This window comes from Pongo pygmaeus, chromosome 10 (assembly GCF_028885625.2).
Source record: "Pongo pygmaeus isolate AG05252 chromosome 10, NHGRI_mPonPyg2-v2.0_pri, whole genome shotgun sequence".
Classification (NCBI taxonomy): domain Eukaryota; kingdom Metazoa; phylum Chordata; class Mammalia; order Primates; family Hominidae; genus Pongo; species Pongo pygmaeus.
Genome location: NC_072383.2, coordinates 46291784 through 46307248, shown reverse-complemented (window position 1 = coordinate 46307248; position 15465 = coordinate 46291784). Strand labels below are relative to the sequence as shown.

At 43.3% G+C, this 15465-nt stretch overlaps 1 protein-coding gene across 9 annotated transcripts in view; it reads left to right on the top strand.

Moving 5' to 3' along the window:
* Positions 1 to 507: 507 nt before the first annotated feature.
* KANSL2 (KAT8 regulatory NSL complex subunit 2) overlaps positions 508 to 15465 on the top strand; it is a 29986-nt gene continuing 15028 nt past the window's right edge. For 7 of the 9 annotated variants that reach the window (XR_010127797.1, XR_010127796.1, XM_063672715.1 and 4 more), the window contains exons 1-6: positions 1582 to 1709; positions 2255 to 2514; positions 4054 to 4232; positions 4641 to 4842; positions 11891 to 12058; positions 14574 to 14736. Coding sequence is in view for 7 of the 9 variants with exons in the window: in XM_063672715.1 (XP_063528785.1) it covers positions 2264 to 2514; positions 4054 to 4232; positions 4641 to 4842; positions 11891 to 12058; positions 14574 to 14736 (963 nt within the window). In the remaining 2 variants the exon portion in view is untranslated. Of the gene's footprint in view, positions 1710 to 2254; positions 2515 to 4053; positions 4233 to 4640; positions 4843 to 11890; positions 12059 to 14573; positions 14737 to 15465 lie in introns of all 9 variants that reach the window. The other 2 variants (XM_054442196.2, XM_054442197.2) reach the window with 2 other exon arrangements.

Sequence of the window (15465 nt, the reverse complement as noted above, 5' to 3'; positions counted from 1 at the left end):
TCAGGCCTTTTTCTAGGGCTGCTCTGGTCTCTGGAAACAGCACAACCCCAAGTTGTTTTTTTTTTAAATAATTTATCGGTCCTATAGTGTTTCTCTCTCTCTCTCTCTCTCTCTCTCCCTCCCTCCCTCCCTCCCTCTTCTTTCTGTCTGTCTCTCTCTCTCTTCTTTCTTTCTTTTCTTTCTTTCATTTATTTATTTGAGATGAGGTATCTCCATATTGTCCAGGCTAGGATTGAACTCCTGAGCTCAGGCGATCTTCCCACCTCAGCTTTTCAAAGTGCTGGGATTACAGGGGTGAACCATGACGCCCAGCCTTAGTGTTTTTCTTGAGGGCTGTAGAATCTTTATGTTCACTTCCACTGTGACTCATGTTCACTTGCTCGTTAGGCATGGATAAAACATCTTTCTTAAACTGACAGTGAGCAGATAAGAGATGCTGGAAAGCAAAAAATGTCTGGAAGGGTTATGGGAAGAAAGCGAGGAATCATTTCTACAAGTGGTGGAGATGACAAAGATTTTTAGTTTAAATGATTGGTATCGTGTCTGTCATTTTTATGATACCCGCATTATTTAGCATGGAATTTTAAAGACAGGGTACACAGTTATGAGAAGCAGCCCTAAACTAGAACAAATATTTCCTTATTCTCAGTCCAATGCTCTTTACTATATAAGAGGCAATAAGGGAAAAGAATGCGGGCTGGGTTCAAATTCGTCTTCCTTTCCCATTTACTAGCTATGGTCCCATTCTGTTCCTCAGTCCTCTTATCTGTAAAATGGACATAATACTAACCTCTACCTCTTAGGGTTGCTTTGAAAAATTCAATGAATTTATACATGTAATTCCCAGAATCAGTAAACACCCAAAAAATGTTTTTCTTTGTTCTCTACACCAAATTTTCAGTACATGTATTGAACTGTTCACAAAAGAAAGCTAAAGACTTTTTATGTGTAAACAGTGAGCCTCCAGCCTATGTCTGATTTTTTTTTTAATTTTAATTTTTTTTTTTGAGACGGAGTTTCGCTCTTGTTGCCCAGGCTGGAGTGCAATGGCGCGATCTCGGCTCACCGCAATCTCCGCCTCCCGGGTTCAAGCGATTCTCCTGTCTCAGCCTCCCGAGTAGCTGGGATTACAGGCGTGCACCACCACGCCCGGCTAATTTTGTATTTTTAGTAGAGACGGCGTTTCTCCACGTTGGTCAGGCTGGTCTCGAGCTCCCGACCTCAGGTAATCTGCCCGCCTCAGCCTCCCAAAGTGTTGGGATTACAGGCGTGAGCCACCGCGCCCGGCCTGTCTGTCTGGTTTTATACTAGCTGTGTACAGTGGTGAGGGTACAGCAGCCTAGGACCACAGAGTGAGGGTCCAAAAGTAGCCGGAAAAAGAGCCACGCTGCAAGGTGGAAAAATATCAGCAGTTGGCAACCCGCCCCGCAGCCCGCTCTCCTCCCCCTTCCTCCCCGGCTCACTCTGCTCCGGGCGGAGTTGCTGATAGACGTCTGTCTTAGCCACCCCAACCTCGCGTTTTTCTCAGCGCTCCGCCCTCCCAGACACGATAGGTAGTGGGCCTCGGCTAATGGCGACACCCTATCATAAGAGCGGTAGCCAGTCAGTAGCCAGGAGTCCGGAAAGGGGCGAGGCCGATCTAGGAGCCGCTGGCGCCACTAGAGGAGGGCGAGCGGCGGGGCAGAGAGAGGCGCAGCGCAGCTCCTGAGGTAAGATGGCGGTGCTTCTTGCTCTAAGCTCTTGCAGTTGGGCTGCTATTTCGCTCTTTTTGTCAGCTCAGAGCTGCTACTCCGCCTCAAATCAGTGTCAGAGTCAGTCTCCTTCCTGCAGGCTTCCAGGAGCCAGGATCTCCGGTGACCGGAGCCGTAGGACAAAATGGCGCTCGCATGGGCTTCCGAGGCCAGGCCCAGTAGTGCGCTGTGAGGCAGGCCGGGACAAAGGCGGCGTGCGGGGAGGCGGCGTGGCCGCCGCGTGGGGCTGGTGTTGTCACTTCCCTTCGTGCTGCAGCTGTGCGAGTCCTGAAGATACATTCAGCGTGGTGTGGTTCTGGGTGGGGCCGGGGGTGGAGGGACACGCTAAAGGGAGGCAAAGTCACAAATGCCTGTGGAGACTTGGGGAGGGCGGCGGGGAGTAACGGAGCGTACCTTACGGGGCCGACTTTTGCCTGTCCTTCGGAAACTGCCCGCGCGATCTGTGTGGAGCAGGAATTTTCGGGAAGGGTAAGGGCTTTTTGATCTTTCGTTTGATCCCGCAGGTTTTGGTTATGAACAGGATTCGGATTCACGTCTTGCCAACCAATCGGGGGAGGATCACTCCAGTGCCCAGGTCTCAGGAACCTCTGTCTTGTGCATTCACTCATCGTCCATGCTCTCAGCCTCGTCTGGAGGGGCAGGAGTTTTGCATTAAGCATATCCTTGAAGACAAGAATGCACCCTTCAAGCAGTGTAGTTATATATCGACGAAGAATGGAAAAAGATGTCCCAATGCTGCCCCAAAGCCAGAGAAGAAAGATGGGTATATATGTATAGATATATATGTTGTTTGTCTTAAAGGGAGGGGGTATGTGATATGATGCGGGCTTCAGCATAGCTGCCGCGTTTGAGATCACGTTCTTGTAAATTTGGGGTTATGGTTGTATCCTTGGAAAACTGAAAAAACGGTGAAGACTGGAAAGACCCTTGAGTTGGATTACTTAGTTCACCTCTTTGGTTCTTTTCCCTTATCTGTAAAATAAAGTCATATTCTAAATTACTCTTTTTTTTTTTTTTTAAGAGAGATGGGGTCTTGCTGTTTTGACCAGGCTGGTCTCAAACGCCTGGCCTCAAGGTATCCTCCCATCTCGGCCTCCCAGAATGCTGGGATTACAGGCGTGAGCGACCGCGCCCGGCCCTAAAATTAATTTTTTTTTTTTTTTTTGGAGACAGAGTCTCGCTTTATTCCCCAGGCTGGAGTGCAGTGGAGATCTCGGCTCACTGCAACCTCCTCTTTCCAGATTCAAGCGATTCTCCTGCCTCCCAAGTAGCTGGGACTTAAGGCGTGCGCCACCACGCCCGGCTAATTTTTGTACTTTTTAGTAGAGACGGGGTTTCACTGTGTTGGCCAGGCTTGTTTTGAACTGCTGACCTCAGGTGATCCATCCGCCTCGGCCTCCCAGAGTGTTGGGATTACAGGCGTGAGCCACCGCACCTGGCCCCTAAAATTCTTCTTAATGGAGGGGTGTGTGGCTCTATTTGGCTGTCCATGAATTTTGTTAAATAACATGCAAAGTTGTATATGTGTGTATTCTTCTGTAAGAGGCTTCATAGTTTTCATCATGTATGCAAAGGTATCCATGCAAAAACATAACCTGACTAGATAATTTTTTACATATCTTGTAGTTTTAAAATTGTGTCCCTGGCTGGTTGCAGTGGCTCATGCCTGTAATCCCAGCACTTTGGGAGGCCACGGCAGGAGGATCACTTGAGGCCAGAAGTTGGAGACCAACCCAGGCAATACAGTGAGACCCCGTCTCTACAAAAGATTAAAAAATTCGCTGGGCATAGTGGCGTGGACATGTAGTCCCAGCTACTTGGGAGACTGAGGTGGGAGGATCACTTGAGCCTGGGAGTTCCAGACCAGACTTGGCAAGATAGACTTCGTTTCTACAAAAAACTTAAAAAAATTTGCTGGGCACAGTGGTGCATGCCTGTAGTTCCAGCTACTTTGAGGCTGAGGCAGGAGGATCGCTTGAACCAAGCAGTTTAAGGCTACAGTGAGCTGTGATTGCACCACTGCACTTTAGCCTGGGCAACAGAGCAAGACCCAATCCCTTGCCTCAGCCTCCCAAAGTGCTGGGATTACGTGGGTGAACCACTTCATCCAGCCTGTTACTTCCCTTTAATAAAGTTAAATGAGTTGACCTTGGGCCAGTTAAATTCCTCTGACTTGCATTTTTAGAAATGAATGTAATAGTCATTTTAATTCCGTAAAAATGATTTAAAGATTAGGGACTATGAACATTATTAAACGCTTTCAAGAAGGAACTTATCAAATATTAATGTTTTGTCTCTTTAGGGTGTCCTTCTGTGCTGAACATGTCCGTAGGAATGCCCTGGCACTTCATGCTCAAATGAAGAAGACCAACCCAGGGCCTATGGGTGAAACACTCCTGTGCCAGCTGAGCTCATATGCTAAGACAGAGCTGGGGTCTCAGACTCCAGAAAGTAGTCGCAGTGAAGCCAGCCGAATACTAGGTAAGGACCTTCTCTCCTGGAATGAAAAGGAGGAAGAAAGTTAAGGGGGAACTATTTTGGGTTAGCACAATGCCTTGAACTATTTGGCAGTATTGTTAATTCATCAGGAATTGGGTGAGAATTCCAGGATTGCTTTGTTGTTTACCAATTCTTTTGAATTTGAAGTAGTGTTTGCCTAGGTTTACTTTCCTTAGTTGGTGACCATTTCTTTCATTGCTTTTTTAATGCTCAGCAGCTTTGTTAGGTAATTTCAGGAAACAGTAATTTTAAGTTGATTTTTCTGTTTGAGAAGGCATGGTTTACTCATTTATGTTGTAAGTAATCTCACTTGGGTTGTATTTTCTTAAAGCGTTTTTATTTGCCAGTACCTTTGTACTAAGTGTTTTTTTTTTGTTTTTAAAATTTCAGGGTTTGGGTTGATAAGTAATCTAGTTTTGTGTGGTGGAGTTACAGAGGTGGGAAGTCTTAATGGCTGCTCTCCCTTCCTTGCCTCAGATGAAGACAGCTGGAGTGATGGGGAGCAGGAACCCATTACTGTGGATCAGACATGGAGAGGTGACCCTGACAGTGAAGCTGATAGCATAGACAGTGATCAAGAAGATCCCCTAAAGTAAGTTGTAACTCCACATAAGGCATTTGAAATGTAGTTAGTATGTGGATTGTAGCGCTGCATGCTGTTAATAAATCAGTAACCTAGGAGGGTTGAAGACAGCTATTTGTCAGCAGTAAGAGGTTCTGTATATAAAAGTGGCATGGTTCATTGTCATCTTGCTTCAAGGCAGGATGATTGTTTTTTAGAAGCGTTGTAATTTAAAAAAAGTTTGAACACCAAATTCTACGTATGAGAAAGTATAGGGGAGAAAACAGGAAATTTAGACATGGGAGTGTGGGAGGTGGATTGAGAAATGGTCAGACCAGTTTAGAGAAGAGAAAATGGTTGTGAATGAGTGCTTGGCCTAAACCTCAGGAATAATGTGATTGTAGTTGAATACTTCCGCAAAATGTCATGTTTATGGGATTTATAAATTTTTTGAAGTTGTATATTGTTTTAAATTGACAATTGTACATATTTATGGGGTACAGTGTGATGTTTGGATACTTGTAAACCTTGTGTCATGATCAAATCAGGGTAATAGCATATTCATCAGCTCAAGCATTTAGTGTTTTTTTGTGTGTGGATTTTTTTTAAAAAGAAGAATAAAAAGGTATTCAAGAGTTTGGTTTCATGCCTAAGAAAGAGAAACCGATTTAGAAACCCAAAAGTGATTATATCTTAATGAGGTTTATATCTTAGTAAGCTTCTGCTCTTCACTTAACCCATTATCACCGTAGGAGTTGTAGAAGCATAAAAACATTACCACTCTGGAGTCTCATATTTCTGTGTCTCAAGGTCTGGGTTTAGTTTTTAAAAATGTTTGCCTGCTGACTTCTGTGTCCTAACACTTTGTACTGACAGTTTATATAGAGGGACTGTAAATAGTGGAAGGGGTAATTTCTAGATTGACTGTTGGGCTTTTGTTCTTGCAATAGCATTTTCTTCATTACTTTGGATTCTTTGGTTTATAAGAAGTCATTTAGGGTTACATTTTCTCCTGACCCTGCTTAGCTTCTGAGATCAGAGGAGGTTGGGCATGTTCCGGATGGTATGGCCATATGTTAGGGTTACGTTTTCTGAGTAGAATAATTTCATCCATTTCTATTGAGTAATCTCACTGTGGTCAGCTATTCAGGAAGTACTAGTTTAGAAAACCCGTCTAAGTAGTTTGAAAGGGAATGTCTGTTCTCTCACAGGATTCTCTCACAAATAGTAACTTAAATCAACATATTCATTTCTTTTTTTTTTTTTTTTTTTTTTTTGAGATGGAGTCTTGCACTGTCACCCAGGCTGGAGTGCAGTGGCACGATCTCAGTTCACTGCAACCTGTGCCTCCCAGGTTCAAGCGATTCTCCTGCCTCAGACTCCCTCCCAAGTAGCTGGGATTATAGGCACCCACCACCACACCCAGCTAATTTTTTGTATTTCTAGTAGAGATGGGGTTCACCATGTTGGCCAGGCTGGTCTCGAATTCCTGACCTTGTGATTCACCTGCCTCGGCCTCCCAAAGTGCTGGGATTACAGGCATGAGCCATCAGGCCCAGCTTCATTCCTTTTTTTTTCCATTGTGGTTCTAGATGGCCAAACTTGCTGCTTTGAAGAGATGTATGCTCTCTAGGGTTACAAAGGGAGTGTCGTTTGGTGTGGTAAACACTCAGCTTAAGGTCGAGAAACTTGATTTTGTTAGTAATAATCTAAAGTGGATCAGTCTCTAGGAGGCACATGCATGCTGATTTAACTTACAAGAGACTGCTGTATAAACCAAAATACCAGGTCATTTTATGAGAAATATAAATGTGGAAAGGACTAGGCAGTTGATGTCACTCTCTCCTAGGAGAAACATGTTCAGAAGAGAAAATAAAGCCCCAAATATGGTCAGCTATTAGGCAACTAAGTATAAGGCTTTCATTAATTTTCCTCAGTGAGATTATTTTTTAAAAAAATTTAGGCCCACTAAATTTACGCATTTTTAGGCATGTAAATGGAGTTGTTAAGTGTCTCCTTATAATATGATTACATATTACTATCTTCTTATATTTAATAATATAGTAATTTAGTAGTATGGCCATCGAGTGAAATTCTTTTCATTAAGAATTTTTATCTTAGGGCACCAGTGTCTTTGTCATCAATGGGATCACTTTTTGAATCATCTAATAGTTTAACCATATTTATCTTCAATTGCTTGTTACACAAAGGGCACCTTTTATATTGTTTATGATGTTGCTAGAGACTTCATCCTAACTAGAATATTGTTGGCATAGATTTTTAAAACTTCCTGTGAGTATATATATGATTTCTCTCAAAGTAACCACTTACTTAATTGTTTTGTTAAAAGTAAAGCTTGTTTATGGCCAGGCACAGTGACTTACGCATGTAATCCTAGCACTTTTTTTTTTGACACGGAGTTTCACTCTTGTCGCCCAGGCTGGAGTGCAATGGTGTGATCTCAGCTCACTGCAACCTCCGCCTCCTGGGTTCAAATGATTTTCCTGCCTCAGCCTCCCGAGTAGCTGGGATTACAGGTGCCCGTCACCACGCCCAGCTGATTTTTGTATTTTTAGTAGAGACGGGGTTTCTCCATGTTGGCAGGCTGGTCTTGAACTCCTGATCTGAGGTGATCCGCCCGCCTCAGCCTCCCAAAGTGCTGGGATTACAGGGACAAACCACCGCGCCCAGTGATCCTTTGGGAGGTTGAGGTGGGAGGATTGCTTGAGTCCAGGAGTTCGGGACCAGCCTGGGCAACATAGGGAGACACCGTCTCTACGAAAGATTTAAAAATTAGCCAGACGTGGTGGTGCACGTGGTCTGTAGTCTTAGCTACTCGAGAGGCTCAGGTGGGAGGATCGCTTGAGCCTGGGAGGTCGAGGCTCTGTGATCGTGCCACTGCGTTCCAGTCTGGGCAACAGAGGGAGACCCTATCTCATACACACAGAAAAAATAAATATAAGCTTGTCTATAGCATCTAATTAAGAAATTTTATCCTAAAGGTAATTGTTAAAATTTCATTTCCCTTTTTAAGTAATAATTGTATCATATGACCTCTGTAAACATCCAAAACTTGTTTGGCTGAAGGTTATTTCACATTATTGAATCTTCATCATTGTTTTCCAAATAAAGAAATTTGGAGAATGCCCTTTATAAGAGAGACTATTTAGTAGAATATAAGGTGAGACCCTCTTTTTTGAAGATGAATTCTAATAATAAAACCTTGACTTTAATTTGTGCATACCAGAGCAAGGGGAATTAGTACATAATTTTAATGTCCAGCTCTGAAAGTCTGGCGCATTCATCTTTATGTAAATGAGCCATCTGTTACATGAACCAGCAGGCATTCATTTAGTAGGTTGCTTACTGCCCCCACCAAATGATTTCTAGTAACTTCTAATAGTAATGGCTTCAGATTAGTACATTTCAGTCCCAGACCATTGGTTAAATTCTTTTCTGACAGGGTGCAGTGAAATTAATTTTTTAAAACAATTTTTATTTTTCTCATTTTCAGTATTCAAAAAGTGAATTTCATTTTAACAAACTCTATATTAGGTTAAGGCCTCAGTATTTTAGGTTACAGACAGGTTAATGTAGGCATAACCCATTTTTCTGAAGATGTAACTTAGTCACCTTGTGAAACCGTTATGTATTTATTTTTGAGACGGATGCTCGCTCTGTTGCCAGGCTGGAGCGCAGTGGCACGATCTCAGCTCACTGCAACCTTTGCCTCCTGGGTTCAAGCAATTCTTCTGCCTCAGCCTCCCTAGTAGCTGGGACTACAGGTGCACGCCGCCGTGCCTGGCTAATTTTTTTTTTTTTTTGTATTTTAGTAGAGATGGGGTTTCACCATGTTGCCCAGGCTGGTCTCAAACTCCTGAGCTCAGGCAGTATGCCCACCTCGGTCTCCCAAAGTGCTAGAATTACAGGCTTGAACCACCATGCCCAGCCAACCGTTACGTATTTTTAAAGCCTTTTCACATTTTCTGATAGTCTGTTAGCTTTTGTCATTTCTGTAATTTGCTGGTTTTATTTTATTTTATTTATTTTTTAAATTTATTTTTTATTATTTAATTTAATTTTATTTATTTAATTATTTATTATTATTTATTTATTTGTTTATTTTATTTATTTAATTTTTTATTTTTGGAGACAGAGTCTCGTTCTGTCGCCCAGGCTGGAGTGCAATGGTGCTATCTCGGCTCACTGTAATCTCTGCCTACCAGGTGCAAGTGATTCTCCTGCCTCAGTCTCCCGAGTAGCTGGGATTGTAGGTGCTTGCCACCATACCTGGCTAATTTTTGTATTTTTAGTAGAGAGGGGGTTTTGCCATGTTGGCCAGGCTGGTCTCGAACTCCTGACCGCAAGTGATCCACCCACCTTGGCCTTGTGCACCACGCCCGGCCCTTTGCTGGTTTTATTAACCATGTTTTGATTTTTCTTAATTTCTTTTCACTTTTACTTCAGAATATAGTTAAGTACGTCTTATACACAGGTAATATTGGCTTTTGTTTATATTTATGAAGAAATTTTGGCAGAAATTACTTGCTGTCAGTCCTTAAGTTAATTTTATATATTCTGTGTATTTCAGTGCCTTAACAGCTAGTTTTTAAAAATAAAGCATAGGCTGGCCACAGTGGCTCACACCTGTAATCCTAGCACTTTGGGAGGCCGAGTCAGGTGGATTGCCTGAACTCAGGAGTTAGAGACCAGCCTGGGCAACATGGTGAAACCCCATCTCTACTAAAAATACAAAAAATAAAAAAATTAGCCAGGTGTGGTGGCACACGCCTGCAATCCCAACTACTGTGGAGGCTGAGGCACAAGAATTGCTTGAACCCGGGAGGTGGAGGTTGCAGTGAGCCAACATTGTGCCATTTCAGTGCAGCCTGGGAAACAGAGCAAGACTCTGTCTTAAAAACAAAAAAGTAATAAAATAAAGCATAATTTTTTGACTTAAAATTAGTGTAATTTATGTGTTTTGCCTTTTCAATAAAATTTTTACTCAGAGTATGAAACTTAAGGTACATAGCTTGTTGTTTGTATTTATGTAATGATCAGACAGTGAATGAAACAAAATTTTTAAAATTGAAAGTTATTCTCCTATTTATTTATTTATTTATCTATTTTGAGACATGGTCTTGCTCTGTCACCCAGGTTGGAGTGCAGTGGTGCCATCTCAGCTCACTGCAGCGTCCCACTCCCAGGCTGAAGTGATCCTTTCACCTCAGCCTCCTGAGTATCTGGGACTACAGGTATACACCACCGTGCCCAGCTAACTTTTGTATTTTTTGTATTGACAGGGTTTTGCCATGTTACAGCCCAGGCTGGTCTTGAACTCCCAGGCTCAAGCAATCTGCCTGCCTCGGCCTCCCAAAGTGCTGGGATTACAGGCGTGAGCTATCATACCTGGCCTCATCTCTTAATTTTGATTGCATAAATCAGAGCCAGAGAACAGTCTTCCACGTATTAATCACTAGCATAACTTTTAGAAGTTCTTTTTTTTTTTTTTCTTTTTTTGAGTTGGAGTGTTGCTCTGTCACCCAGGCTGGAATGCAGTGGCACGATCTCGGCTCACTGCAACCTCTGCCTCCCAGGTTCAAGCAATTCTCCTGCCCCAGCCTCCCAAGTAGCTGGGATTACAGGCGCCCACCACCATACCCGGTTGATTTTTGTATTTTCAGTAGAGACGGGGTTTCGCCATGTTGGCCAGGCTGGTCTTGAACACCTGACCTCAGGTGATCCGCTTGCCTTGGCCTCCCAAAGTGCTAGGATTACAGGCGTGAGCCACCGTGCCTGGCCAGGAATTCTTGTAGTTTATAATTGGCAGCAAAGCTTAATCAAGTTGATATGGATCCGTGCCAGATCTTTGGCAATTAAGGGTTAACCTAGGGTACTGAATTTTGAGAATATTGTCAAGAAAATAAGCTGAGGACAGGGTATAGCCCATTTTGACTAGTTATTTGAGGGTCCATATGAGCTCCAATATAGGCCTGTATTTTTTAAACAATTACATATTTTGGCTGGGCGCAGTGGCTCACGCCTGTAATCCCAGCACTTTGGGAGGCTGAGGCTGGAAGATCGATCTGAGGTCAGGAGTTAAGACCAGCCTGACCAACATGGAGAAACCCCATCTCTACTGAAAATACAAAAATTAGCTGGGCATGGTGGTAGGTGCCTGTAATGCCAGCTACTTGGGAGGCTGAGACAGGAGAATCACTTGAACTTGGGAAGTGGAGGTTGCAGTGAGCCAAGGTTATGCCACTGCACTCCAGCCTGGGTGACAGAGCAAGACTCTGTCCCCAAAAAAAAAAAAATTATTTGATATTGGTATCTTTAGTGCTTTAATTAAAATATATTGCCAGGTGCAGTAGCTTATGCCTTTAATTCCAGCACTTTGTGAGGCTGAGGCGGGAGGATCACTTAAACCCAAACCCAGGGGTTCAAGCATGGACAACATGGTGAAATCCCATCTCTACAAAAAATACAAAAATTAACCAAGTGGGGTGGTGCACACCTGTAGTCCCAGCTACTCGGCAGGCTGATGTGGGAGGATCGCTTGAGCCCAGGAAGCAAAGGTTGTAGTGAGCTGTGATTGATTGCACCACTGCACTCCATCCTGGGTGACAAGAGTGAGACCTTATCTCAAAAAAAAAAAAAATATATGTGTATATGTATATGTGAGAGATACATGTTAATGAATTGAACACTTTAAAGCTGTCCTGACTGGTAAGTGATGATTTTATATCAAAACATTAAGAATGTAGATTAATAAAAGTTTAAAGTGTTCCACATGTTCACTTTCTTTTCAACATAATGCAAATAGCTGGGAAAAATAAGACATTTCTCCTTCCCCCATTTTGGGAAATCACAGATTAGTATCCTTTCTTGGAGATTTTCTCTTTTGTTTTATTTAATAACAACTTGAATGGTACAATGTTTTGCAAAAACATTACTATTAAGGTGATTATGTCACCACTTGTTAAATAACAAACTTAGTCTGACATCTCTACTCTTTTAAACTTGGGTATTATTATTATTGTTTTCTTATGCTTTGCTGAATTCTGTTTTATTCCAGACATGCTGGTGTCTACACAGCAGAAGAAGTGGCCCTGATTATGCGTGAAAAGCTAATTCGTTTGCAGTCTTTGTATATTGATCAGTTTAAACGACTTCAGCATCTGCTCAAGGAGAAGAAGCGCCGGTACTTACATAATCGCAAAGTGGAACATGAAGCTCTAGGCAAGTTTTATGCCAGTTCCGACAAGCTGTTGTGGGTTTAACATGTGAATTTGTCATGTGTCACTTAATGACGGGGATACATACGTTGTTAGGTGATTTTTGTCATTCAAACTTCATAGAGTGACTCATGCTAACGTAGGTGGTATAGCCTACAACGTACCTAGGCTGCAAACCTGTACAAGCATGTTGCTGTACCGAATATTGTGGGCAGTTGTAACAGTGGTATTTGTGTACCTAAACACATCTAAACAGAGAAAAGGTACAGTTAAATTATGGCATAAAAGATTTTAAAAATGGGCACTTAGCATGAATGGAGCTTGTAGGACTGGAAGTTATTTTGGGCGAGTGAGTGAGTGGTGAGTCAACGGGAAGGCCTAGCACATTATTATTTACTACTGTAGACGTTATAAGTACTGTACACTTAAGCTGTACTAAATTTATAAAAAAAGTTTCTTCAATAATAAATTAACCCTTAGCTTACTGTAACTTTTTTTACTTTATAAACTTTTTTTTTTTTTTTTAATTGAGACGGACATGGAGTCTCGCTCTGTTGCCCAGGCTGGAGTGCAGTGGCATGATCTCAGCTCACTGCAACCTCTGCCTCCTAGGTTCAAGCAGTTCTCCCACCTCAGCCTCCCAAGTAGCTGGGATTACAGGCACATTCCACCATGCCCGGGTAATTTTTTTAATTTTTAGTAGAGAGGGGGTTTTGCCATGTTGGCCAGGCTGCTCTCAGAACTCCTGACCTCAAGTGATCCCCCTGCCTTGGCCTCCCAAAGTGCTGGGATTTCAGGCATGAGCCACCGTGCCTGGCCTATAAGCTTTTTTTTAAAGGGACAGAATCTTGCTGTGTCACTCAGGCTGGAGTGCAGTAGCATGGTCCTCCCTCACTGCAGACTTCAACTCCTGTACTCAGGCTATCCTGCCTCAGCCTCCTGAGTAGCTAGGACTACAGATGTACCACCACACTCAGCTAATTTTTAAATTTTTGTAGACAGGGTCTCGCTATGTTGCCCAGGTTAGTCTTGAACTCCTGGGCTCAAGTGATCCTCCGACCACGGCTTCACAAAGTGCTGGGATTGATTACAGGCATGAGCCACTGCACCTGGCCTTTATAAACTTAAGAAGTTTTTTAAGAAAAACTTCTGGGCTCTGTAATAACACTTAGCTTAAAGCACAAACACACTGTACAACTGTACAAAAATATTTTTTTATATCCCTATAAGCTTTTCTAGTTTTAATTAAAAAAAAAAATCGTTTTAAACTTCTGTTAAAAACTAAGATGCAAACACATACATTAGCCTAGGCCTACATGGGCCTAGTGTCACTGTCTTTCACCTCCACATCTTGTCCCAGTGGAAGGTCTTCAGGGACAATCTCATGCAGTGAGCTGTCATCTCATGATAACAATGTCTTCTGCAATACTTTTTGAGAGACCTGCCTGAGGCTGTTTAACATTTAACTTTTTTTTTAAAATAAATAGAGTGGAGTACAGTCTAAGGATAAATACAGTAAATATATAAACCAGTAACATAGTTGTTTATTATCGAGTATAGTTACTGTGCATAATTGTAGGTGCTAGATTTTTTTTTTGTGTGTGTGATGTAGTCTCACTCTGTCGCCAGGCTGGAGTACAGTGTGTGATCTTGGCTCACTGCATCCTCCACCTCCCAGGTTCAAGCGATTCTCCTGCCTCAGCCTCCTGAGTAACTGGGACTATAGGCACATGCCACCACGCCCAGCTAATTTTTGTATTTTTAGTAGAGATGGGGTTTCACCATGTTGGCCAGGATGGTCTCAATCTCCTGATCTGGTGATCCACCTGCCTTGGGCTCCCAAAAAGTGCTGGGGTTACAGGTGTGAGCCACCGTGTCCAGCCTCTGCTAGACTTTTATATAACTGGCAGTGCAGTAGGTTTGGTCACCAGCATCACCACAAATGTGTGGGTTGAACTATGATGTCACTAGGCAATAAGAATTTTTCAGCTTTGGCTGGGTGCGGTGGCTCACGCCTGTAATCCCAGCACTTTGGGAGGCCGAGGCGGGCAGATCATGAGGTCAGGAGGTCGAGACCACGATGAAAACCCGTCTCTACTAAAAATACAAAAAATAAAAATTTGCTGGGCGTGCTGGTGGGCGCCTGTAGTCCCAGCTACTCAGGAGGCTGAGGCAGGAGAATGGTGTGAACCTGGGAGGCGGAGCTTGCAGTGAGCCAAGATTGCGCCACTGCACCCCAGCCTGGACAGCAGAGCGAGACTCCGCCTCAACAAAAAAAAAAAAAAAAATAATAATTCTTCAGCTCTGTTATAATCTTATGGGACCACCATAGTATGTATGGTTCATGATTGATTAAAAAATGGTCATATAGTGCATGACTATAATTAGATTTATTTCTGTCTCGGTACCTGGATTGGGGGCTCATTTGCTTTTGAAACTGCCTATCTTATCCCCAAGGATTTTCCTGTTTACTTGTTGACTTGGAGAGGTAACCTTGATCTTGACTCTTGTAACTCTAGGCAGTAGTCTCCTGACTGGCCCAGAGGGACTTTTGGCCAAAGAACGAGAGAACTTAAAGCGATTAAAATGTCTGCGTCGATACCGCCAGCGCTATGGAGTGGAAGCCTTACTGCATAGGCAGTTGAAGGAACGGAGAATGCTGGCCACAGATGGTGCTGCCCAACAGGTAATTTGTGTGTATACCTTTAAGGTATATACGTTCACTTTATTTATTGTTTTTATTTTTTCGAGACGGAGTCTCGCACTGTCACTCGGGCTGGAGTGCAGTGGTGCGATCTCGGCTCACCGAGATCTCTCAACCTCTGCCTCCCAGTTTCAAGCGATTCTCCTGCGTCAGCCTCCCAAGTAGCTGGGATTACAGGCGGCCACCACCACGCGCCTGGCTAATTTTTTTGTATTTTTAGTAGAGATGGGGTTTCACTATGTTGGCCAGGCTGGTCTCCAGTGCCTGACCTTGTGATCTACCCACCTCGGCCTCCCAAAGTGTTGGGATTGCAGACATAAGCCACAGTGCCTGGTCATGTTCACTTTATTTACAAAGATAGAGTAATTGTCAAAACATTATGTCCAGTCTTTTTTTGAGACAGAGTTTCAATCTTGTTGCCCAGGCTGGAGTGCAATGGCGCCGTCTTGGCTCACCGCAGCATCCACCTCCCGGGTTCAAGTGATTCTCCTCCCTCAGCCTCCTGAGTAGCTGGGCTTACAGGCATGTGCCACCATGTCTGGCTAATTTTGTATTTTTAGTAGAGACGGGGTTTCTCCATGTTGGTCAGGCTGGTCTTGAACTCCCTATGTCCAGTCTTGGATCTGAAATCTGACTTTTTGCACTTGGGTTATAGTGAAAGCACTTAGCTTGAAGTCAGGAGTCATGGATTCTAGTGTGAGTCCCCACTGA